The following is a 27,385-nucleotide window of genomic DNA, read 5'->3' as shown; positions in this document are numbered from 1 at the left end:
ATGTCTGCTCTTTTGAAGCTACGGTTAGTTTTGGTCTTCACTACTTTTAGCTCAGGGCAATTCCTACCTGTAATGGGTTGAACTGTGTTCATAAAAAGATACGTTCAAGTCCTAACCCCGAGTCCCTGTGCATGTGGCCTTATTAGAAAATAGGGGCGGGGCTGGGCACAGTGGCTCACGATTGTAATCTCAGCATTTTGGGAGGTCAAGGCAGGCGGATTGCTTGAGCCCAGGATTTCAAGACCCGCCTGGGCAACATGGCAAAGCCCAGTTTCTACAAAAAATATAAAAATTAGCCAGGTATGGTGGCACACGCCTGTAACCCCAGATACCTGGGAAGATCGCTTAAGCCCAGGAGGTGGAGGCTTCAGTGAGCTGTGACTGTGCCACTATACTCTAGACTAGGTGATAGAGTCAGACTCTGTCTCACAAAAAAAACAAAAGAAAAGAAAAGAAAGAAAATAGAGTATTGGTACAGGAAATCACATTAAGACGAAGTTACAGTGAATTAGGCTGGGCCTTAGTCCAATATGAGACTGGTGTCCTTATAAGAAAAAGAGAAAGAGACACGCAGGGAAGAAGACTGCCACGTGACAAGAGAAGCAGAGATTGAAGTGATGCATCTACAAGCCAAGGATTAGCAGATGCTAGAAAAGGCAAGGAAGGATTCCCTGTAAATTTCAGAGGGAAAATGGCCCCGCCAACACTTGGATTTCAGACATATAGCCTCCAGAGCTGTAATACATTTCTATTACTTTAAGTCACCTAGTTTGTAGTACTTTGTTAATATACTACCTACTGAAGTCTTACAGTTAGGTCTAAATAAGCCATTTGGGTCCAAAAAATCCATGATAAGACATGGCTTAGCAGTTGCATGTACAAAAAAATTGCTAGGCATTTTAATTTAGAGAATGCTCAAAATGAAAAACACTGCAAATATGGACACCAAGAAAGTTAACACAACTTCGAATAGACTTAACAGAAATTTACTATCTAGAAAAGGTAGCAGTGACAGGTTTCTTCTGCTCCATACTAGTGCTAGTGAGAGCACCTAAAATACTGCATGCAGTTTTGGGCTCCTCAATTTATCAACACACAAAGTCTTTACTAAGATCATTATTCTGAAAGCAGAGCTCTAGAGAAATGAAGACCTAGGAATATTGGGTCTAGCAGAGAACACTCAGGAAGATAGCTACTTTTATATGTCTAAGAGGCTCTCATAAAATGGGCATTGAATAGGTGCTGAATAAGTGCTTACTGAAGGCAGAGACAGAAAAAGGGATCAGTCTAGCTTTGTGTAGTACCATTCAGCTGAGGTAGGACCAATGAGTGAGCTACAGAAAAAAAAAATTCAGGCCAAACGTAAGACCTGTCTACTTAATTAAAACTAAACTTTAAAAGTATACTGACAAAGCAATCCAAATGTCCATCAATGGATGAATAAACACATTGTGGCATATCTATTCAATGGAATATTATTTGGCCATAAAGAAGAATGAAGTACTAATACATGCTACAACACAGATGAACTTCAGAAATGTTATGCGAGGTGAAAGATGCCAGACACAAAAGTTACATATCGTATAATTTCATTTAGAGAAAATATTCAAAGTAGGTACAATCCATAGTGACAACAGGGGCTAGAAGGAGGAGGAAATGGGGAGTGACTGCTTAATGGATATGGAATTTTCTTTGGGGCGATGAAAATGTTTTGGAACAAGATAGTGGTGGTAGCCACACAGCATTGTGAATGTACTAAATGCCACTGCATGGTTCACTTTAAAATACTTAATTTTATGTTATATGAATTATACCTCAATTAAAAAAAAGTAAATTGAAAAAGGTTGCTAGCACCCATGTGACAGTAAGAGAAGCTGTACATAGAATTTAGTAATCTCTTTGCATCAAATATGCATGTCAAAATAACAAAGAAGAGCTCCAAAAGACCCTTCATGGTAAACCACCATTCCCTACTGGAGAATAACCAATGACTAGGTTTAAGACTTTCGGTCATAGTTCTAAGGTTCTCTTCCTACATGGACTCATGCTTACTGCCTTAAGAGACCACAATTATTTTCATGTTTTCTTCTGAAAAAAGAAACTGCCCCAGGTAGCTTGGCAACATTCTCACTGTCCCTAACCTACTCATCAAATCAACAATTTGTTCAGCCATAGCCATTTTGAGATGGTAACATATAATGATTGTAAGTTCATTATTTCTCCTCTCCCTTTAAGGACAGAAGTCCTACATGGTACACATGTTATGTGTTCTGTTATAAAAGACTGTAGCAATTTTACAAGTGAGGAAAATGTGAGAAACACTAGGGGGTTTCTCAAAGTAGGTCTAGAAGTCATTTCGCTGCTTTCCTTATAAGTGACCTTCAAGAAATTTAGTTGATTAAATAATTGAATAAAGGGCTCCACTATACTGCTCCTGCCCCAGGGACTACACAATTGCACAGATTATTTCTACCATGATCGAGAGAGTCACATACAGACATTTTCTCAGCTCTACATCAAGAATGAATATGTTAATGAGAAAAAGTTTAACTTGGTTTGAAATCCTAGTTTGATAATGAAAGATTAATAATAATAACAACAACAAAACCAGAAAGCTTTATTTTTGGTGAATTACTAATACAGAATCTTCTGTGGAGGGATTCCATACACATTTCACCATATTAAAAAGTCAAAACCACATTCTTAAACTAAAGAGATATTAAAATATTTATTGCCTAACTTGGGTAAGTCTCATCTCTATCACCAGTATGAAAGAGTTTTATTTTTTAAAATAACATCAACTTTTATTTTAGATTCAGAGGGTACATGTACATGTTTGTTACATGGGTATATTGTGTGACACTGAGGTTTGGGGCATGAATGATCCTGTCAAAGAGGGTTCTATTTACTTAGTAACTTAAATATGCATCAAAATTTTCACTCTCGTATTTAAATGTACCTCCCATATAGCAAAGAATACTCAGGGAATATGTGTCTTAAGCAGCAACTTGTATACTGGGAATTTCCATTAGCCTAAAAAACTTAACTGTGAGATATATATATATGAATGAAATATCTGAGAAGGGAGAAGATACACGTGTAAAACCCTGAGAAAAAAACTGTCCCAACTTTCTTCTTCTAACTCTGGCAATGTGAGCCAGCAGAAGAGCCATCTTTCCTACTCCAAGTCAATTCTGGAAAGTACTCAAGTCAACTGTAACCTAGGACTAAATGAGAGTAGGTTTATTATGTGCAGATAAGACTGGCACAGTAAGAGGCTAGTGCTTTACCATCAAACTTGAACAACATATTTAAAGCTCCCACTAGTCTAGCACTAGGAATGTCTAGTGTTCTGTCCAAACAGGCATTTATAAATGCCTATTTTTGCCCACAGATATCAATTTTGTAGAATTTTATATAATCTGTGTAATGTTAAAATAGTTTTATAAATAAATGTTCTGTTCGTTAACATGTTTCTAGCACATAGCGAAGTGCCTAGAATGTAGTTGTAGTTGTTTAATAAATAATTATTAAATGAAAGTAAGGTATGATTGAGACAGAGCAACTGAGAACTTAAGAACCAGATGAGTATAAACCTGCAGAATAGATACTTTGGAAAACCCTCTGGTGATTACAATAATTCTGTCCATTGCACAATTGTTTTTCGAACTTCTCTAGAACTATCTTTGGAAAAATGCATTTTTCCCTCCTACTAGAAAAGCCCAGGAACCTCACAAATAGAATTAAGAAATTCCTCGCCCATTATTAGCAACTCAAAATCGAGTACATAAGAGTGTTCTGAGTCCCACTGTCAAGGTCCCTGTCAGGAATGGCGAAGGAAAGTATCACCAACCAGCCTGCTCTGAAACTGAGTAACTCCACAGGGTCATGTCCTGAGCAGCACTGGAACCAGAGGAGCTAATCTATGAAAGCTTCTCCTTGGGAAGAGTAGCTGATAACCTTGACAAACACAAGTCTAAAACGCTGCAGTTTTGAGAAGGACAAGGATATGAAGAAAAAAACAAGTCACTTTGAAATCTAAAAAGATTAATAAATGATAAAAGATAACCTGATATATTAAACCACTATCAACGTCATCCTCAAAATGTTATCAGTCTAATAGCTTAACGATCTAAGATTATACACTAACCTTTTACCTTTTCTTACCAAGAATGCAATCACAAAACTGGTTGATTTTCTAAGAAGTAATTCGATTTTCATTGAACTTAACTTGATGAGTTAGATATTTAAAAAGTCTCAAAGGCAGCATCAGTTCATGAAGCAAGGTGATTCCCCTAAAGCCTACAACCGGATTGATGAGTCACACCAAATACATACACTTTTGTTCTCTCTCTTGCTGATGCAAGTCTTGAGACAAGACTGACGTAAAAATAATTCAATATGACAGCTAATTCTAACATTCCACATTTTAAAAAAAGTTGCTAATCATCAAAGGTATACCAAAAAAAGGGCAAGGAACTTTTTATGCTGATCAAATTAGTTTTAAAAAATAAATGATAGTGTCCAAATGTTAGAAAGGCTATGGTAAAACTGGTATGTTCATAAAGTACTGGTATACAGTATAAGTTGGGATAGCCCATTAGGAAAGCAATTTAGCAATATAAATCATGACCATATTGTATTTATGCAATGTATGTATGTATTGTTGATAACAATTTATCCTAAATGTCAAATAAAGAAAAAATCATTTAAGCAGAAAAATATTCATCACAAAATTTCAAGTAGAGATATTGAAAAGCAGCCTAAAATGCCCAATGAGAGGTATAGTTAAATTTGTGTTTAAAATTTTTGGTACTGGAGGCCAGGTGTGGTGGCTCATGCCTGTAATCCCAGCACTTTGGGAGGCCAAGGCAGGTGGATCACAAGGTCAGGAGTTCAAGACCAGTCTGGCCAACATGGTGAAACCCCATCTCTACTAAAAATACAAAAATTAGCCAGGCATGGTGGCACGCGCCTGTAGTCCCAGCTACTCGGGAGGCGAAGGCAGGAGCATTGCTTGAACCTGGGAGGCAGAGGTTGCAGTGAGCCAAGATCGCACCATTGCACTCCAGCCTGGGCAACAGAGTAAGACTCCGTCTCAAAAAAAAAAAAAATAAATTCGTACTGAAAATGAAGTACAACACAGAAAAAATGCTTGACAAAAGATAAATGTGATACAAGTACATATCTTCATTGTGATGGCAATCATGTAGAAAAATACATATGGATATGCAAAAGAACTGAATACACAATGATGGTAGCTATTTGTAGTTCCTGACTAGTTGCCAAATTTTGTGAAATGATATATTATCCTAAAATTAAAAGTCATGATTATTTTAAAATAAAATATTTTCAGCTGGGCACATGCCTGTAGTCCCAGCTACTCAAGAGGCTGAAGCAGGAGGATTACTTGAGCCTACAAATTCAAGGCTGTAGTGAGCCATGATTGCACCTGTGAATAGCCATTGCATTCCAGCCTGGACAACATAGCAAGACTCCATTTCTAAAAATGTGTGTACATATTTTTCTAAAACTAGTCTATCAACTCTTTTCAGCAAGAAAATTTGAAGTCAAAACTTGATTACAGGCCTGCCTCTGCATTTAAAAAGTAAGTAAATAAACAACAGGTTCCCAAGTCTCACCTTCTTCTCACTAAAACCTTACAAATCTTCAGGCTAGACAAATTTGGAAAGTGAGGCACATTATGGACCTGTCCTAGTGAGACAGATTGCACATTATCATATTATAGGTTCTGAAAAGATCTGCAATAAACTTGTTTAATTTTAGCTAGCCCAGCATCTGCTAGATATACTTGATCACAAAACTCTTTGCTCAAAGGACGTGCAAACTTCTCACTACAGTTTGGAAAATGCTGTTTGGGTCGAAGATGCTCAAACGGGTCAAGAGAGAGAAGGCATCTTAATTACCAGAGAAGTGTTTCCAGATGCCATGCTTTCTAGTTGGGAGTCATTAATGATAGTATGTCTCACACCTCAGGTGTGTATATTAAGATAGAAAAATGGCTTGAGTGGCCAGGTGCGGTGACTCACGTCTGTAATCCCAGCACTTTGGGAGGCTGAAGCAGGCAGATCACCTGAGGCCAGGACTCCGAGATGAGCCTGGCCAACATGGTAAAACCCTGTCTCTACTAAAAATATAAAAATTAGCCAGGTGTGGTGGCATACGCCTATAGTCCCAGCTACTCGGGAGGCTGAGGCAGGAAAATCGCTTGAACATGGGAAGCGGAGGTTGCAGTGAGCCGAGATCCCACCACCGCACTCCAGCCTGGGCAACAGAGCTAGACTCCATCTCAAAAAGACATAACAGGCTGGGTGCAGTGACTCATGCTTGTAATCCCAGCACTGGGAGACCGAGGTGGGCGGATCACGAGGTCAAGAGATCGAGACCATCCTGGCCAACATGGTGAAACCCCGTCTTAACTAAAAATACAAAAATTAGCTGAGCACAGTGGCATGCACCTATAGTCCCAAGCTACTCGGGAGGCTGAGGTTACAGTAAGCTGAGATTGTGCCACTGCACTCCAGCCTGGCGACAGAGCAAGACTCCGTAAAAAAAAAAAAAAAAAAAGCAAACAAAAAACAAAGAAAAATGGCTTCAGAACTACTTATTTATGCAGCTACTTATAAACAACTAATCCAGCAGAGGGGACCAAAAACCCCACAAAATAAACCATTCAGGGTACAGAGTTGGGAGGATTTCTGGCTCTTACAAATGGGATTCTGATCAAGCCCAAAGATGATAGCAGTTTCTAGAATGGAATGGCCATGTCTTCTTTTGTAATTATGTAGTGGCAACCAAAGAAATCTATAACTCATATGAGAATTAGTTTCCCTTTTAAATTAGTATTGCTCATGACATGTGAAAAAAAGAAAGCATGTATCTTTCTGAAATCTGTATTTTTTAAAAATAAGATTAGTATATGCATATGGTAGTAGGGCATCTTCATAGGGCAAATACTCAGTATCTACTTCTCAAAGCAAGCAGCCCTCTACCCTCTTCGACATGGTTCTTTAGCATTATGAGACTGTTACCTCTGGTTGAAGTGTAGCTTTCATGCAGGCTGGGCAAAGAGGCCCAGTTCGGGAGAATTGAAGGGGAAGGTGACGAGTTCGATTGCGACAGGTTGGCTCCTCACATATCAACCAGCCCTGGAGAGAAGGAAAGGAAAACTTCAGACTTATCACCATCGACAAATACAAGTAATAAACCTTTTTTTGGTTATCAAGATAGACTCATTTTATGTAATCTTTTCTCAGAAATTCTGACATAACTCTAGTTATCTCTCTCTCCTGACATGTTAATTAGATAGATCTATGCCCCAAACTTAGAAGTTAGGAAACCCATTAAGTTAAAAAAAAAAAAAAAAGAAAATCACGAGATGTTATTTCTTTTTCTTAAAAGAAACACCCTTCCTCACTCAAATACATCAAAACTTCCCAACAAAAACTTCTACTACAGGCAGAATGTAAACCAATGTGTTTTAGTTCATTAGTAAAGACCATTACCAAAGTAAAGAATGCACCACATACATGTATAACCTTCCCAATAGCTGAGTGACTATTGGCTAGTTACTTAATTGCTGTGCTGTTTCCTTCTCTGTAAAATGGATACCACAGTAGTTACTGTATATGGTTGTTGCAATGATGGAACACATTTAGAGTGTCTAGGACTATATTTGGCATAAAAGAAACACTTAACAAATATAATCAATTATTTCATGTAAACAAAAATAGATTCTCTCATATGTGCTTTCTAGAGACATAAAACTAGCTTCAATGTTTTCAAGGACAACTTCAACTGACCACTATTTTCCAGAGGTTTGAAATACTACAGCTATCGCTCACTTCTCTGTCTTTTAGAACCCTCTTCTCACCTTCCTTCTTCAGTTACTCTCCCTTGCTGATCTTGTTTGAATTTTCTCATAGTGATGTGATAAGAATATACCTAAGACCTTAAATCAGCATTATGTTTGTTACAAAACGTTATCTGTTAAACAAAGGAGACAAGACATCACAAATGGGGTCAAAGTTCAGCTGTTCATACTAAGGCACCAAGGTCTGTGGGCTTTCGTGCTACATGTATTGCCACAGAGGCGTAAGTATAAGGCAAATGTTACGGCGAGGTGCTGGGGTATGAAGGTGAACACGGTATGCTTCTGCTCCCTTGTCTCATGGTGTTCTCACCTGTGGAGCCCCCAGTAGGGACCTGACTATCTGTAGATCTTGGAGCATTTTGAGACATGGCAACTTCTGACCCGGTCTTGAAAAATGAGTGGAAGTTTGGTAAGTAGAGAAGGCAGAAAAGACAACTTACACAGAAAGAACAATGTATGTCAAAGAATGAAGGCCAGAAAGAGCTATGCTGAGTTATCATTAATAAAGGAATCAATAACATGCATAACTCCATATCCTATTTCTAGACTGAACAACTTGTTGGTCTTTTCCCCTTAGATAAGATCAGTATATACATGAGTGTTGGTTCATTATGTCAGGTACTTTAGTCTGCCACTTAGTAATGTTTCCACGTGGTGTTAATCCAAAGCCGAGGGATGCCTTCACTTGCTGCTGTGCCATTTGACCTCATTCCTCGGAATAGGCTTTTCTGGAAGTAGCTATAACAAAACTCAGGGGAAAGCACCAAGAATCAGTTCTTCTAGCTCCATTTAAGACTATCACAAAAAGGGAAAGTGTATTATAGATCTTTATGAATAACAAAATTATGCTACCTTTAAAGAATGTAAAATTCATCTAGTCAATACACCCACAGTAAGCATTATTCCTACCTTCATTCAATGCTAAACTATTTTAAAATTTAATATGAGCTTTTCAGGTAGAGGGAGGGTCTCAATGAGTCCTTAATGAAACTTGTAATATATGCCCAGAATTACATTAAATATTGTGAAGAATAGGCAAAAGGGCCCCAGGTACAGTTTCAGGAAATTACAATCTAAATAGGAAAGCAAGGTCCACACACATAAAGACTATAAAAGCAATTCAGTATGGCTTGGCTTTAAGAACCAAGTTGTGTGGTACCAACTACAAATGCTAACAATACAGAGAAGGGATAGATTAGTGTCTGAGATAAACTACTACTACCACAGCAAAAGATCATGAACCAATCAGTGTTTTGGAGTCACAGGCAGCTGTCTGTTTTAATTTTGAGGGTGTATTACAACATCTTCTTGATTTAGAGAGACATTTATATTCACATTTTAATATTTCTGCAACTCGGAGGCATTTATAATGGACATGTACAGCTTGATAATGTACTTTAGTTTCCTTCAAAAAAGCTGTTAAGTCAAGAGTGCAGCTCATAATCAGCTCCTTAGAATTAACAAGATACGGCCGGGAGCGGTGGCTCACACTTGTAATCCCAGCACTTTGGGAGGCCGAGGCGGGTGGATCACGAGGTCAGGAGATCGAGACCATCCTGGCTAACACAGTGAAACCCTGTCTCTACTAAAAATACAAAAAATTAGCTGGGCGTGGTGGTGGGCGCCTGTAGTCCCAGCTACTCGGAGAGGCTGAGGCAGGAGAATGGGGTGAACCCGGGAGGCGGAGCTTGCAGTGAGCCGAGATTGCGCCACTGCACTCCAGCCTGGGCGACAGCGCAAGACTCTGTCTCGGAAAAAAAAAAAAAAAAAGAAACAAGATACTGGCCAGGCGCAGTGGCTCACGCCTGTAATCCCAGCACTTTGGGAGGCTGAGGCGGGCAGATCACAAGGTCAGGAGATCGAGACCATCCTGGCTAACATGGTGAAATCCCGTCTCTACTAAAAATACAAAAAAATAGCCGAGTGTGGCGGCACACACCTGTAGCTCCAGCTACTCGGGAGGCTGATTGCTTGAACCTGGGAGACGGAGGTTGCAGTGAGCCAAGATTGCACCACTGCACTCCCGCCTGGGTGACACAGCAAGACTCCGTCTCAAAAAAAAAAGAGAGAGAAACAAGATACTTCGGTTTAGTCTGTTCTAGGCATGGGAGATACAGTAGGGAATAGTGGAGCTGACAGCAAGAGCAGGTATTAAATTTTAAATGTAGCCTATAAACACTAAAGCTAAGACTACTTGTTTCTTGAAGTACCCATTTAGGTATATTAATAAAGGAAACAAACCATACAGGACTGGACCACTCCTTTATCATTCATTGGGTTTGTTACTTTAAATTTGATATCTGAGGCTTTATATGCTTTGGAATATATAGTTGGTTAACATTGCCAACCACAGTTGTAATTCATCCAATTCTAAACAAAACTAAAAAAATAAGCAGACAGGTAACAACTATCATGTTTTGAGAAAAGAAATTATTCAGTTCCAAAATATAACCTGGATATTAAAATTATTTAATTTTTAAAATATAATGTTCAAAAACTATAGAGTTCTTTTCAGATGTTTTTGAAACTCGATTCTGTCAATTTACTACGATTTCACAACTCACTGGGGGAGCTGCCAACCACGGACATGCTAAGTTATCATCTCACCTGTTTTTAAAGCAAACACCTAACTCTATCTCTGACAGAGGTACTAACTAAATGTCCTTTCAAATCATACAGAAAACAGATAATATAATTTGTCTAGACTTTCTACCAGTTATAATTAACATTAAAGAGGTCTTTTTTCCTTTGTCACCTCTCTATTCAGTGCTTATTTGGGTTTGTTTGTACTTACTATCTGTTAATCTCCCTTTACAAATGACAACAATAACTAGTGCTATTATGCATGGAAATTAAACATGCTGATAACTATGTGAAGGGAACTGGGGCTGAAAAAAATATTAGAAGCCTGTAACTCTTTATGCTTCTTGCTTTATTTTGATAATTAAGCTTTTGGTCATGGTGTATTTTAAACAAAACTCTTCTATGTAGGAAATAGGCCCTAATCATATTAAATATATGCTTTGCTTCAATTCAATTTTGTAAAGTACATTTTATTTAACCCTTTGTTTCCCCAACAAATGCCAACCAGCTAGCTAAATCTAACTTTCAAGGAGCATTTGTGCTGTTAAAAAATAAATATAGGCTGGGCATGGTGACTTATGCCTGTAATCCCAGCACTTTGGGAGGCCGAGGCAGGTGGATTGCCTGAGCTCAGGAGTTCAAGACCAGCGTCGGCAACATGGCAAAACCCTGTCTCTACCAAAAATACAAAAATTAGCTGGGAGTGGTGGCACACACCTACGGTCACAGCTACTCGGGAGGCTGAGGTGGGAAGATGGCTGGAGCCCAGGAAGTCAAGGCTGCAGTGAGCTATAATTATGTCACAGCACTCCAGCCAGGGTGACAGAGTGAGATCCTGTCTCAAAAAAATTTTTTTAAATAAAAATAAATAAATATAACAGGTATTTGAAAATAGTCCATGACGATGCAAATCTTATAAGATCTCATACTGAATTTTGTCCCTTAAAAGTGACAAAAACAAAGCAAATGAAAATAATAATATTGCATAAGTTCACTTTGATTTATCACTCACAAAGACAAAACTTAACTTACTTTCATTTCTCATTTTCAGAAATAACATATAGCCCGTACAGCCCAAGGCTACATTGACAAGTCAACGGAAGAGGATATTTTTAATAAAAGTGTAGTTCCTTGGAACTACTAGTTACTTGGAACTACCCAACCTATAAAAAGATTTGGATTTTAATAAAAACCTCTAGAATCACTTTAAGGATGTCTGCTATCCAAATATGTAATTTTATTATGTAATGCCACACACAAATTATCATAACCAATAGCAATAAGGTCAATAAATTTTTAGTTGCCTGGCTTAGCCACATTTATAAATAGAAAGTTCGAAAGAGGTGAAGTCAGCCTGTCCAATAGCAAAACAAACCTTTACCAAAATATTCCAAGCTCTATCACTTGTTGCTTTAATCTCAGCATCACTAATTCCTTAAAATCATTGTGTATGAAATTGTGTCAAATGTTGATTGGTTCTGATTACTAAATTATATTTTTGAGGCCTCAACTAAAATGGCTTCTTCTGCACATGTTAAAAAGGGATCAATTTCCACTTCTAACTGAGGCGTTCCTAGTAGTTGTACCTTAAACACAAACTGTTATTCATTTGTGTACATTTGTATTTTTAGAAGGCTATACACACAGAAATCATCTAGATCTGAAACTGTGGAGCATAGGAGGCCCTCAAAAATATCTTCTGAAGAAACTATCAACAGAGTAAACAGACAACTCACAGAATGGGAGAAAATATTTGCAAACTATGCATCTGACAAAGGTCTAATACCCAGAATCTATAAGGAACTTAAATCACTTCACATGTGAAAACCAAATAACCCCATTAAAAAGTGAGCAAAGGACATGAACAGATACTTCTCAAAAGACATATAAGCAGCCAAGCATACGAAAAAATGCTTATCACCAATCATCAGAGAGATGCAAATCAAAACCACAATAGGATACCATCTCACACTAGTCAGAATGGCTATTATTAAAAAGACAAAAAATAACAGATGCTGGCAAGGCTGCGGAGAAATGGGAACGCTTATACACTGTTGGTGGGAATGTAAATCAGTTCAGCCACTGTGGTAAGCAGTTTGGAGATTTCTCAAAGAACTTAAAAAAGAGCTACCATTCAACCCAGGAACTGCATTACTGAGTATATACCCAAAGGAAGATAAACTGTTCTACAAAAAAGACACATGCGCTCATATGTTCATTGCAGCACTATTCACGATAGAAAAGACATGGAATCAACCTAGGTGCCCATCAACAATGGACTGGATAAAGAAAATGTGAGAGATACACACACACACACACACACACACACACACACACACACACACACACACACACCATGGAATATATACTATGCAGCCATAAAATGAATGAGATCATGTTCTTTGCAGCAACACGGATGCAGCTGGAGGCCATCATGCTAAGCAAATTAATGCAGGAACAGAAAACCAAATACCACATGTTCTCACTTATAAGGGGGAGCTAATCATTGGGTACACATGAACATAAAGATGGGAACAGATTCTGGGACTACTAAAGCGGGGAGGGAAGCAAGGGCTGAAAAACCACCTCTTGGGTACTATGCTCACTACCTGGGTGACAGGATTATTTGTATCCCAAACCTCAGTGTCATGTAATATACCCATGTAACAAACCTGCACGTGTGCCCCCTAAATCTAAAATAAAAGTTGAAGTTATATTTTTTAAAGTCTTCTGAATAAATGAACAGAAGCAATCAAATAAAAATGTAGAGGAGCAAGTTTATAAAAAACAATAAGGAAAATAACAATGCACAGTAGTTTGCATACTTGAGTCAAATATATAGTGGGCCCTTCTCCTCTCATTTCCAATCAGTCACCAAGTTTGTCCACTGGTCTTTCCTTTATAGTCCCATTACCACCAACCTCATCAAAGCCAGACCTCAGATTGTTCTATTTCAGTAGCCTCCTCCCTGGTTTCCCTGACTCCGTTCTCTCTTATATCCAACGCAAAGGGCTCTCCACTCCCAACTCCCAATCACATACCTTCCATAGACAATTAAGAACAAATTCATTGGCCTGGCTTTCAAATCCTTACAACCTCATCCCACTCCCCTGCCCTTTCTCATCGTTCTCTTACACAAAATCGTTGCCCAATCAGATTGGTTTTCTCACTGTACTCACCACATTTTGCCTGTTTTCACCTCCTTATCATTATACAGGCTGGAGAACCTCTGCCTAAAAGGTCCATTCCTTGATCATCAGTTCCATTCGTCTTTTGTGAAATTTTCCCGACCCACAGGGATTTCTTGTTTATTCCACCTAACGCTGAGCATACACTGCAGTGCACTGTCTCTTAACCATCTTATTTTACCATCTTGCTTTGCCTACCTAACTGGATGGTTGGTCCCCTGGGGAACAATTTGTTTTGGAGCTGGTACTGTCTTCCCCAGTCTCTACCACAAAGGTTCACACTCAGTGAAGAATACAGAATTGAGGTTATGAAAACCTGCATGAATAGGGTTTCTTTCCTCCCATTTACTAACATAATTTTGTGCAACTCACTGAACCTCTTTCTGAGCCTCAGTTTCCTCATCTATAAAACAGGAGGTAACAATATTTACTCTATTAGTGTTGTTCAGGGGATCAAATAAGAAAACTCACAAAAATGTTGAGTAAATATTGTTATTATCCTGTCTCTGGTATTGGGGGACATTATTGCTAAGCTATAGCTGACAATGCACTATTAAAACTGCACCATTTTAACCAGGAAAGAGCCTGGTCCGTGTCCATCTGGTGTTATTACAAAACAGAGAACTAAAATAATGGATAAACAGTAAGATTAGGTGGTGCTGCTTCTCAATTTGATTGCAAAATATTACAACTATGTAGTCAACATAAATGAAATTTTCATATTTTTTTCCTGATCAAACTAAAATATAGTGAAGATACAGACCGCAAAACAGGCAGCGGGGGAAGAGGAGGCTGTCTTTGCTTTATTTTCGGATTCACAGATTTTCAAGAGACAGCATGGTTCTGCAGTGACGTACGATTTAGTTTAAATTGTAATGGCTCACCAGGAGTGCAGTGACAGGGTCACAGGACGGGGTCTGCCAGCATGCATGCTTTGAGTTCATCAGATTATTACTAGTTTTCAATAATGGCCATTAACCACCCCTATACCAAAACTAGATGTACTCTGAGAACATCAGACTCTCTTTTCACCCTAAACCATTTATAAATGTTCCGGGGTTCCCTTGCAGGCACATTTTTCTGCCACAGAATTATCCCTAGTGGCAAAAAATGGGTCTCCTTATAGATAGTGCACAGTATGGGCCCACAGCTGCTTTTGAAGAATGACATGTTGTGATTTGGAATTTCCAGAAATATCAAAAAACAAATTGCTTTCTGACCCACATTTGTACCCAAAACTGGGAGAAAATTTCCCTAAGATCTCCAGGGGAAGTTTTAACAGGAATATAATTTTGCTTTTAAAGTTAAATCTTCTACACTGCAGCATGCTGGCATGTCAAAGAGTGATTAAGTCCCAGAAAGGTGCTAGGGTAGGAGATGAAAGAGTAAATCAGGAAAAATAAATACATAAACTAACTATTCACCGAAGTTAATACAAGAATATTTTGAACAAAATTATCAAAACAGAAGTAGAAAGTGCCTCATCAGTCAATATAAGAATTTTAAATATTATTAAAATTGATTTTTAAAGTAAGACATCTCTTTAAATGAACAGTCATATGTCATTTCATCCAAGTTATTTGAAACTTATTGATCTTATCATTTGTACAAGGACCAGACTCTGCCATCAGTTTGCTGAAAGGATAATGGAGCACTCCCAAACTGTTATGATAGGTTAGATGCAAACAGTGGTCCTCATTTAAACACACAGAATAGCACTACAAGTGGACAAATTCCAACCTCAGCAATTGTATATTACATGATAAATTAGCAACTTGGTCTGCTTTGCCTCACATCAAATCCAATACAGAGCCTTGCTATTTTAATTTGCAATCAGAGCTTGAGCATCAGAAGATGTACCTGAGATACATTAAAGAGCCCCCATGCAAGCCATCTTCTCTCATTATACTGTGAGCACAGAAAGCCAACAATTACTAGCAATTGTATTTTACCCCTAGAGGACAATACCAGAACAGTTAAAATTGTCTCCATGCAAGCAACCAGGGAAAATATACTTAAAAGACTTTATATGGAAAATTACATTTTGGGGAAAAAAGTTCAATGGAGGACATGTATCTTTCTGTATGAGCAACTAAAAACCTCTCTTAGTATATTCAAGTCTATTCTGTAAAATACTCTCCCTATTCATCCAACTCAAAAGCAAGCTACATTCTTAGGCTATAATAGGTCACAACTAAGTACACAGTACCTTGCTTCAGGAATAATTTTGCTTTGTCTGTCAACTGTCAACAAGACACAAAGAGCTCATGCAACCCAGCCATGTACTGTGGATGTTAGAGATCTAACAAAATACAAATAACAAGAATACAAGATTTTCTAGCCACCCTGCTTTCATTTTATATGAGAAACTGAAAGCATTTTCCTTTCCACATTCCATTAATCTCTATTATATTACAAATCTTTTCACAAAATACGTTTTTCCCCCTATATGAAGCTACAGGTGACTTGGGGATGTAATATTCCAACTGTAATGAATGTCTGACTTTCCAACATGAATGATAATAAATGGATGTGTCAGGTAAGGCACATAGTCATTTCAACAAGGGAAAGCAGGAAAGAATCAAATGGAATGAGATGGTAAAATAGTTACTCTGGTGCTTATATTAATATTTTAGTGAAGAAACCTCTAAGAAAAATTGTTCATTACTTCCATCGCCATTCCTGCCTCTCAAGTCTTCACTTCTGAAAAAAACCAACACCTTAGCGATGTACACACAATAATGAATAAACTTCAAAAGTGAACTCAAGGTTTGGTTTCATCACTATATGCACAGAAAAAAGACTGGAAGGAAATACTCTACAATGCTATCAGTAGTAATCTCTGTAGTTTCTTCTTCTATTTCTGTATTTTCAAAATTTTCTACAAGTGTATATTGTTCTTATAATCAGAAAGTTTATTAACGAGAGAAGAGACAGTTTTGCCAAGAGCTTGCAATATAATTAAATCACTAACACAGCTGAAAAATATTCTGAGCTATACCATGTGTATGCTTGCTGCCAAGATAAATATTCAGGGAATGTGCTTATGGGGAAAGAAAGGGCACATGAAAAAAAATAGTCTGTTCTTAAAAAAATTTTTTTTCTTTTTAACTAAATCTAAAATTTCAAAAATAGGTTAATTTAATCACATAAGCAATTCTCAATGAGAAAGTGACAGGGTATGTATTAGTAGTATTAGTATCATTTGTTAAATTAAGCCATTCACTAAAATGCACCCAGTCTTTTATGGAATATGATTTGAATACCTTTCTTTATGATGGTGGCTCTCTGAAGGTAGGTAATAAATCAGTTTTAAAGAGAGGTGCCTTGTTCCCCACGCCCTCTCCCCTGCCTTTATTCAGTGTGCACACAGATCAACTCAGATGTCCTGGGGTAAGAATCAAATAAAACAAAATTCAATCGGAATGGCATGCACGCTTAAAACCTTCTTACCAGAAGAGTTTTTCTTTGCTCAAGTCTAGCTAAAAGTAATTTTTATTGTTTGTTTTTTCAGAGACTAGTATTTATTGGTATGGTTTCAAGTGATACGCCTTTGGGTAGTGAACGACAAATGTTAAAACTGAACTATAGCTACTACTGCCTCAAAGGACATCTTAAAATCAGAATGGAGTTCAAACTATCACCAGGCAATGTTTGTTCATTTAACTTTAATTATTTTCTCCTTGAGAATGGTACTAATGAAACTGAATATCTTTCATGGTTTCGAAGGGCCGTTTGAATAGTCTGTAAACAGAACTAAGGGTAGACAAGAGATCTGGCTGAGTCAGGAGGTTGCTAGGTGATGTAGAATGTAAACCCACAAACTTGTTAAGGTTTGCTTTGCTTTCATGCCACTTTCACACACTCTCAAAAGTTTTGAGAATTGATTTTTCAGGTGGTCACTAAAAAAAAAAAAAAAAAAGAACTCCCTCCCTCCAAAATTCACTCCCTGCAGATGTTCTGCCAGATTCAGAAGAAATGAAATCCATCTAACCTTTGGCTGCAACATGGGAAACTTTTGGTTTTACATGAATGTAGGATTATATATTTTCTGAATACCCATAATTTAAGAAACAATTGCAAGGTAGATTTTAACATTTCAGAGAGACAGTTCTAATCTCTTATCTAACCTAAAAATAAAATTTCTCCTCAGAAAAAAAGCATGATCACAGTTTGGGAGATCTGGGGCACAAAAACCAAAACCCTGTGGCAAATGCCTTAGCACAAATCATCATGGTGACAAACCTTTTAGTTTAGCCACTCTTGTCTTTACTCTTCTGGCCTGCTCCAAGACTCACTGCCTGTGAGGCTTCTCCCTCAGGCCCCCTCCTCCAGCCTCCTTTTTAAGTAGCTGATCAGAGATTGTCCAGTAAGAGCACTTTATTAGATCATCAGCCAGAGGGGTTCACAAGTACTGAGAGCAATAGGCTCAAATGCGGCACATCAGTTTTAATAGACCAGGGGCTACTAGTAAACTGCAGATACTGCTGAGAACTTTCCATGCACTGAACTCTTGAAAAAGCACCGTCTCTCCAGCTTAAATGCAGCTGCCTCTTTCAATGCCGCAAATGGGTAAATTTGACAAAAAAGCCACCATTAAGACTACATGAAAGGCTCAAGACAACATCCTTTCAATGCTTTGTACTTCAGTAATCAGATGTACTTACTCACCCCCTCCCCCAAACCCGATCAAGAACTATTTCTGAATGGTAGGAAATAATTCCACTTTGTACATCTTTTAGTTAATCAAGACTTTCTATTCAGCAATTTGACCTTTTGTTCAAAACAGGATTATCAGTTTTTTCGCCAGTTACCAAGGGCGACTCGCATGGTGAACATAATTGCAATAATTTGCAAAACACCATGGCAACCCACATTACAACTAGGTAAATACTGGGCTTTTGTGCTACATTGTTATTTTCAGAGATGCTGAAGTCAAAGAACGAATGACAAATGAACACAAAATTTATATTTGCTTTGTCTCAAAAGAGAAGAAAATTGATAACAAGAATTGGGGGGAAACCGACTACAGCTGTAATTTCTAACTTGATTAATTAGGATGGTAACAGTCCTTAACAGTATATTCAACAAACAGCCCTGACTTCGTCTCTCCACCCACCTCTCTCCATACCACTACCACTATCCCCCCCCACCCCAGACAAATTTTTTCAGCTTAGAGAACAAACATCCCCCATTTGCTCTTTTCTTCAACTTAATGGAATCCTTAATTGCAGAATATTGTTCTCCTGCTCTTCATGGCAATGAAAATGAGAGAAAGGAGGAGAGTGCCAGGGCAGACAGGGAGCTACAGTCATTTTTTTTTCCAGCCTCTTTTGGACACCCCAGGCCCAATGATGAGACGGCATTTTCCTGAAATCAGCAGCTGTTTCGTAGCAGACAATAAAGTAAAAACTATTTGGCTTTGCAGAAAAGCCACTTCTTTCCTCTTGGCAACACAAGGTAAGTCTACATGCCGAGATGAAGTTTCATAATTTAAATGCCAGAACATAAGATGAGAAAATAATGCTAACAATAAAAAAGCATACATTTGTCTTGTAAAGAAATTATTAACTGTAGTACTGTCCCGAAAGCTGTTGAAATGCATATGCTTGCATTGAGGAAGATGTTCAACAATATCATCAATGTGCTGAAAACCACTTTATACTCAGAGATCCCAATTCACAAAACAATCTAAAAATATAAACTGAGTATTCAGAAATTAATATAAAAATCAACATATTTTAGTAAACACAACCTCAAAAATAATATAATTTTTTCAATAATAAATATGATTAGAAAAGTTTTATCAGAATTTTTTACTCAGGTATAAAAGGTAGGTTCTATTTTATAGTAAAGGAGCAGTTTTTTTCTAAGAGGCACAAATTCTGTCATAATACTTAGCTTTTGGAAATTATCAAAGCTGACTTTCTCATGCAAGATGGAATATTTCAGGATGAGAAAAGAAAAATACACACAGAAAGGGCTTGCAGAAGTTATATTGCCGAGATCTCGAGTGAGAAGCAGCTCCAGATGCATTCTAAACACAGCCCAGTTTGCTTCCCTTCATCTGTCTTATAACAAGCAAGAGCAAAAAGAGAGTCTCTGAAACGATCTGCATATTTCCCTCAACTTTTGAAAAATCAAATGGACCTGATACCATAATGGGTCCATTCTTATTTTGTCAGGGCTGAAGACTCCCTGACAGATCTCTAAGATTCAGCACAGAGAAATCACAATTTAGCATTCTTCCGAATATGCCTCCGAAATTATAGATACTGTGATTTCTCTCAAAGAGTAGAAATCAAAAGGATATATGACACATTAACTCCTTCTCAGTCAGTGATAACCTCTTTACACTTTGAAAATATATTTTATTTTCTGGCTTAGTTCACTCCAAATTTACCATACCTGTATTAAGTGCATTCCTATCAAAAGTCTAAATGTTAAGAGGAAATATATCCCTTAATGCCAAATTAAAGGGCTGAACAAGCCTTTGGTACTTTTTGATCAGATAGAATTGATGATAGATCTTGAAATGGGCCTAAAATCCCCATCACACTTGAACTTAAGAAACCCTTACATATAAATATTTTATAATCTACCTGGAATTTCTTCACTTATAACATTTTACCTTGTATATTCCTCCCCCCTTCTTTTGTGGCTTCTGTTCCAATGCGATTTTTTTTCTTTTCTCCTGCTTTTCTCCCCTTTTCGCCTTTTTTCTTTGCCAACTGGCTGAGATGCTTCTTGACGTATATTTGTTTAGAAAGGCTCATCTACAAGTGACTGCAACATCCAGCCTTCTATAATGTTAATAAATTACCCAAATCACTAAATCAGGAATGGCAAACACTTAGCAGGTATATTGCAGTTCCGTTTCCAACTCTGTCCTCAAGACCACTATAGGATGGAAGCTGGCACTCAATATAAAACCCATCTGTTAACCCTGTTCCAAATACTTCTTGCTCCGGAATTCTTAACTCTGATGGCACACTGGAATCACCAGGGCAGCGTTACAACACAGCGCCACCGCCAGAGTGTCTGATTCAGTAGGTACTGGGTGGGGCCTGAGAATTTGCATCTCTAACAAGTTCCCAGGTGATACTGCTGCTGCTGGTTTGGGACCTCAGTTGGAGAACATCAGCCTGGGATACGAAATGAGCTTTGGGATGTTAAAAAGTTCCCCCAAGTGATTCTAATGTGCAGCTAAGGTTGAGAGCCACTGTTCTGTATTACTCTCATTCTCTCTCTTGTTCAAAAAGAACTACCGGTGATTATTTTCTGAACAATGAACTTCATAAACAGAATTGTACTTAAAAAATTATCTCTCAACTCTTTTTCTCTTTCTACATTTACTCTTTAGATATTATTTCGGTGGTTCACTCTTGCTCTTCCAAGTTTTCCATGCAGCACTAGGATTATCAAAGCCTCAAATCTGACTTAATTGTATTACAAGAACTAAATGGTTTACATCACGTACATAGCTTAATAACATTCTTCCTTTAAAAAAACTAATAAACAACCTCAATCTGGCAATAAAATATAGTTCTTAAAATACGTGCTTTACTTAGAATCACAGAATTTTAGGAGTGCTGGTGAAAACAGTGTCTATGGAAAGCAACCACAATTACACCCTTGACTTTGACAAGTAATAAGAAATGATATATTTAAACCCTAAGTTTTAAAATTGGAAGAGACTTTAGAGCTCTTATCTTTTGTGTTGTATGTGAGGAAAATGAGGCCCAGAAGAAAGTACGTTTTTTGCACACTGTCACACAGCATGTAGACTGAACTTCTAGTCCAGTGCTCTTTACACGCTACATCTATGCCACTTAATATATGAGCCAGTCGCTGTATGTGGCTGTTGAGCACTTGAAATATGGCTATTCCAAATTGAGATGGGCTGCAAGTATAAAATACACAGCAAATTTCAAAGACTTCGTTCAAAAAAGGAGACTATGAAATAGTTTAGTGGCATTTTTAACACTCATTACAGAATAAAATGCCATTTTGGATATATTGGGTTACTTTGAAATTTTTAAAATTTTAAATATTATTAATACAGACAGGGTTTCACTATATTGCCCAGGTGATCCTCCTGCCTCAGCCTCACAAAGTGCTGGGATTACAGGTTTGAGCCACCACACCCAAACAGGTTAATTAAAATGTATTATCATATTATGAATATCTCTAATTTTTTAAAAAACACAAATGGAAGTTTATCATTATACACTGTTCTAAATCCTGCTTTTTTCAGTGAAAAGTGGAGGAAATTATGGCCTGTCAGTACATATAGATCTGTAGTGTTCTTGTTAATGGTTGCACAAAATTCTATCATATGATAGTAATAATCTAATGAATTATCTTCTGATCAACAATAGGTTGTCTTCAGTCTCTTACTATTACTATTATAATGCTGCAAGCAATATCCTTGTATAGTACCTTTGATAATATCTGTAAGGACTGCACATGTGTAAGGAGAAATACCCAAATTAGAATTGCAAAGTAGAATGGTATGTTCATTTACAATCTTGATGATGTTGCCAAATTGTTGTCCAAAAGGTGTACCATTTTTCCCGCCCACCAACAGTGTATGTATGAGAGTGCTCCATTCCCTATACCCTTTCCTATGCTATGTATTACCTAAAAGCCTTCCAAAATAAGTGGAGCACAGAGGATTTTTAGGGCAGTGAAAGCACTCTGTAGGATACTGTGATGGTGGAGGTATGTTAGAAACATTTGTCCAAACTTATAAAATGCACAGCACCAAGAATGAACCTCAACATAAACTATGGACTCTGGGTGATGATGTATCAATATAGGTTCATCAGTTGTAACAAACATACTATGGCAGGGGATGTTGATAATGAGGGAGACTATACATGTGTGGGGCAGGGAGTATAAGGGAAATCTCTGTACCTTACTCTGAAATTGTGCTGTGAACCTAAAACTGCTCTAAAAAATCAACTATTTAAAAAGTCTTCTCAATTCCACAATTATTAACAATATTACTTTTATAGTTCAATTTTCTAAGTTTAAGTTTTTGATCCTTCTGAAAGTTGTTTCAGTGTAAGGAACAAGGAAAAAATCAACTGTATTTTTTTCCAGATGATTATTCCTACTGATGTGAACCACCCCCTTTTAAAAAACAAAATGCAACTTTGGGTCTATTTATGGGCTTTCTATAGTTGCTCCATTGAAATCACCAAATATTTTTGCACCAAAATATTTTAAATATCCCAATTGTAAAAACTGGTAGGACTGGTGGGTCATTTTCTTTGTTAGAATTTTCCTGCGATTTTCTTTTAAAAATTGAAGAAGCTTTACATTTATGGATAAACTTAGGGGAACTGACAATCCTAAAATGTTGAGTGGTCCCAGCCAAGAATATATGCTTTACCATTTACCCGAGTCTTCTTTTAAGCCATTCAGAGTTCAAATATATCTAGCACATTTCTTGTTAAGTTTATTCCTAGGTATTTCATCTTTTTAACCTGTATTATATATGAGAGTTCTTTCATTATGTTTTCTAACTGGCTGTGTGTATACAGCCGAAAGCTACTGATTTTTAGCATTAATTTTATAACTAGTAACCTTATTAAAATTCTTTTTGTCTGTGATAGTTTCTTGGTTGATTTCATTGGATTTTCCATGTTAGAATGATCTGTAAATAATAATTTCCCCCTTCTTCCAATTTTTGTATATTCCTTTTTTTGGTCTAATTACAACGGTTAATATTTTTAAAGGGGATTTATCAACATTTCCACCGGGCTGCCTCTAGCAGATTTCCCAAGGATCTAGGGCCATGGACCTAAGAACTAAGCCACCCAGGAATCTCTGCAACTGAAAAAAAGTAACTTTATTAAAATCATTACAGATTCTGTAGAGACCTTTGTCTCAGAGTGCCTAAAATCAACTTTGGGACTGAAACTTTAGCTAAAGGACATTAAATGGTTGACTAAATATTAAAATAGCTCCTTTTATATTTGGAGAATTAGTCCTCTCAAAAGATCCCTTCCCTAACATGTCTTATTTAAATTAAACTATAGTATTCAATCATTTCTCCTGGCTCTGCCTCTAAAAACCACAACTTGAAATGGGGCAGAGCTGAATTTTAAGGGCCTCAGTCTCTTCTTTCATAAAGATGGGTGTTGCATCAGGATAGATGATTGTAAGGTCTGTTCACGTGTGAGAATTCTCTAATTCTACAACATAATTAAAAAAAAAAATGAGGTTCCCCATAAGCCTTCATGATTTATCCGCAACTGAGGTAAGCAAAATATACACATTCCTAGCACTGAAAGTATTTCCTCTTAACTAAATCTCATTACTCCACCATTAAGTTAGGATTTAGTGTTACTACTGTTTTCATTCAAGTGCTCCTGGCTGAGTAATATATGTCGGTGAATGTCTACAGCAGTGGCTCTCAAAATGTGGGCCTGAGATCAGCAACATCAGCATCATTTGGGAACTTGTTAGAGATGCACATTCTCTGGTCTTTACCCCAGACCAAGAATCAGACACTCTAAGGGTGGCACCCAGCAATCTGTGTTTCAGCAGGTCCTCAATGGTGTGACAGTGATAAATGGGCATGTATTTATACAAATAAGGTTTAATAAGTATAAATCATGAGACTAAATGGCATATTCTATCAAGTTGTGAAACATATAGAAGCCAGGCTGAGGCAGAGTGCTACAATGACAGATAAAAGGCTTAAAATACATATATGTATCAATCATTAGTTGTTAATCCTGACATTTGCCCATTATGTTACCCCTCTCAAAGCCCAAAATACCTTATTCCCCTCTGAATACTTTGGTTGCTAAGGATTTTAATACACATTCCCAGGGCCTACAATTTCTAAATTGCAAGAACCGTAAGGAAAAGATCTGCCATCTTAGGAGATATTTTCATGTGTTGAAACAGGTTCAAAGAAAAATTCTTTAGATTCATCTCCAGAGCTCTCTTGACCTAGCTCTGAATCTTCTAACAAGCCCCTGAATCTACTTTCATGTCTCACTCATCTGTGGCAAGCCTAACATGCCTCCCATCAACACTAAGATGATTTTAGGAATGCCTGTCCATTTGCTAGTCCATTGCCTGACTTCTGATTCCATTCTAGGGCTTAGGAGATGCTGTTAGGAAAAGATTCTCTTTGGCTCCTCATTTGATGTTTTATACAATAAAACGAAAGAATTTGACTTTGCTGCATAAGCACTGTCACTGAGTGTTCCTCCAGGAAAGAAGAAAATGGGCCTGGAGTAGGTCATTAATTTATTAAGAACGGAGAAGTCTCTACCTAATCAACTCTTCTTCCCTGGGAACACTCTCAGAAGGCCTTGCACATTAGAAGCCAGCAGAGAGATTTACATTTTTACATGCTGGACTTCAAACTACTGTCGAGCAAGGAAAGCCACTCGTAACAGGATGAATTTTTTGAATTCTCTGGGGATGAGTGAAGGACTAAGATATTGCGCTAACTGGTCACAAACTGTACACAAGGTTACTGAGCATACAAAAGCCTGGTGCTTCAAGTGGTCACATACCTGGGGCATTTTACATACCAGTATGAAATGATGAAGACTCTCTACTCTATTGCTACATTTACAATGTCACTAAAACATTGAAGATCACAAAACTATGTGGGTACAGTTATCTGGAGTGGTGATATAGCTATTCACATGTCCGGCAAACTGATTCCCTAAGCAATGAGGATTCATCCTTCTTCTGGCCCAGCTTACATCCTCGCTGCCCATACCAGGAACATCACTATCAAAATAATATGTAAAGTGACTGTTAAAGTGAAAAACCTTCAAAAGGGCCGTACTTTGCACATATTTGTATGAATCACTTTCTTCAAATAATTAAAATGAATGCTAAGGGCAAGCAACATGCTGGGTCTATATTAAAAAACAGTTTCAACAGCATCACTTGGGGAATGGCTCTTTTTACCTGGGACACCTGGAGCGCATGAAGGTAGGCATGACTTTAAGTGCAGAAAGAGGTCCAAACGTGCTAATATATAAGAGGACAAAAAGTTTGTGGATGGAGGAAAGAAGGAAAGAGGTAGAAGAAAGGGAGACAGAAGGCCACCACCTCAGCCCCCAAGAGCTCTGAGATGCTATCATTCAACTTTCAGCCTCTATAGTCTAGGATAGTGTCTGATGCATTGCAGCAGATGAAAAAATATTCTTTTAATTTTACACTGAGGGAACTAAACTCTGTGGTATTGAGATTAATTCAGATGGCTGAACACTCCAGCCTCCCTCAGGCTAGGCTGCCTGTGAGAGTCCAAAAACCTTTCCGAGCCTTCCTTCACTGTGCCCTCCTTGCAGGAGGTAGATAAAGAAGCCCTGTGGCAAAATGGAAGGGCAGGAGCCAACTCAAAGATCTCTTCTCACCTCACTGCTTCAGGAGCCATGTGCCTTGGGCAAGCCCTTCACCCTATGAGCCTTTGGGTGTGTTCCTGTGGATACTGCAAGTGTACCTACCCTGCCTCTTTCACGGGATGACACTGAGAGCAACATGTAAGACCAGTGTCTCAAACTGCCATAAAAGACTTGTGTGATCAAGAGTAATTCCTGGCCAAGCAGAGTGGCTCATGCCTGTAATCCCAGCACTTTGGGAGGCCAAGGCGGGAGGATTGCTTGAGCTCAGAGTTTTGACACCAGCCTGGGCAACATGGTAAGACCCTGTCTCTACAAAAAATTTAAAAATTAGCTGGGCATGGTGGCGCATGCCTGTAGTCCCAGCTACTTGAGAGGCGGAGTTGGGAGGTTCCCTTGACCAGGAGGTCAAGGCTGCAGTAAGCCGTGTTCACACCATTGCACTCCAGCCTGGGTGACAGAGTGAGACCTGCCTTAAAAAGACAAAGAATAATTCCCACATACAAGTACTCAATCTTCTCTCCCGGCAATATACAGTGCAGTATTTGTGGACTTTTCTTCTTTCAGGAATGTTTAAAACATTTTTATCCGAATGCTGTGGAGCCATTGCCTAGTGATGGATTACTTACAGGTGACCCATATTACTTGGAAAAATGGAAAACAGTGCATCTTCTCTAAGTCCCTTCACAGCAAACAACTCAATGATTATCGCATTAATTAAATATGTGACCAAAATATATGGTTTGTTGGTTAATGTGACGCAAATCTCAAGTAAAATTACATTTTTAGAAAGATTATGCTTGAAGTTAAAAAAAATTCTCATCATCTACTTTTTGGTGGGTAACCAGGCTTCCTGCTGGAAACAAGAGTTTTCAGAGAATTCATAGATATTGTTACTCTCTTGCCTCTTCTCAAGGCTTCTTGAAGTACATGACTTTGGGAAGTAATGTTATGCTTCACATTTCTTATCCCAGGATGATTTTTAGTTCTACCGCACAGTGATACAAGAATACTCTGGCTACCTGAGCAGTTTATGAAATATTTTAGAAGTATGTAAGCCCTGTCTGAAAGCTCCAAAACAATCCAGCGCACCATCTATGCTGGCCAAAGAATGAAAATATGGGAACACAATCTTCTACCAAACAACCAAAATGACTCTTTCCGTTTGCTCACGAAGAAAAGCTCAGCATTATTTAACCTTTTCCCTAACGTGGACAACATTAAAAAACACTTCACTTACGAATTTAGCAAACTAAAAGTAAGCATGAACTGGAAATGCCACAGAGAACTGCCATTATGTTCATAATTCAACTTTGCATTACTCAATGCAACCT

The 27,385-nt window shown here is 37.9% G+C and overlaps 1 protein-coding gene across 2 annotated transcripts in view; it reads right to left on the bottom strand.

Annotated features, from left to right (window-relative positions):
• Positions 1–27,385, bottom strand: part of POLA1 (DNA polymerase alpha 1, catalytic subunit) — a 302,637-nt gene that overhangs the window by 100,636 nt on the left and 174,616 nt on the right. For both annotated transcript variants that reach the window (XM_030807188.1, XM_030807187.1), the window contains one exon: positions 7,053–7,169. In XM_030807188.1, coding sequence (XP_030663048.1) covers positions 7,053–7,169 — 117 coding nt within the window. The remainder of the gene's footprint in view (positions 1–7,052; positions 7,170–27,385) is intronic.

Source organism: Nomascus leucogenys, chromosome X, assembly GCF_006542625.1.
Source record: "Nomascus leucogenys isolate Asia chromosome X, Asia_NLE_v1, whole genome shotgun sequence".
Lineage (NCBI taxonomy): Eukaryota > Metazoa > Chordata > Mammalia > Primates > Hylobatidae > Nomascus > Nomascus leucogenys.
The sequence above is the reverse complement of the archived record's forward strand: the minus strand, read 5'-3'. Positions and strand labels throughout refer to the sequence as shown.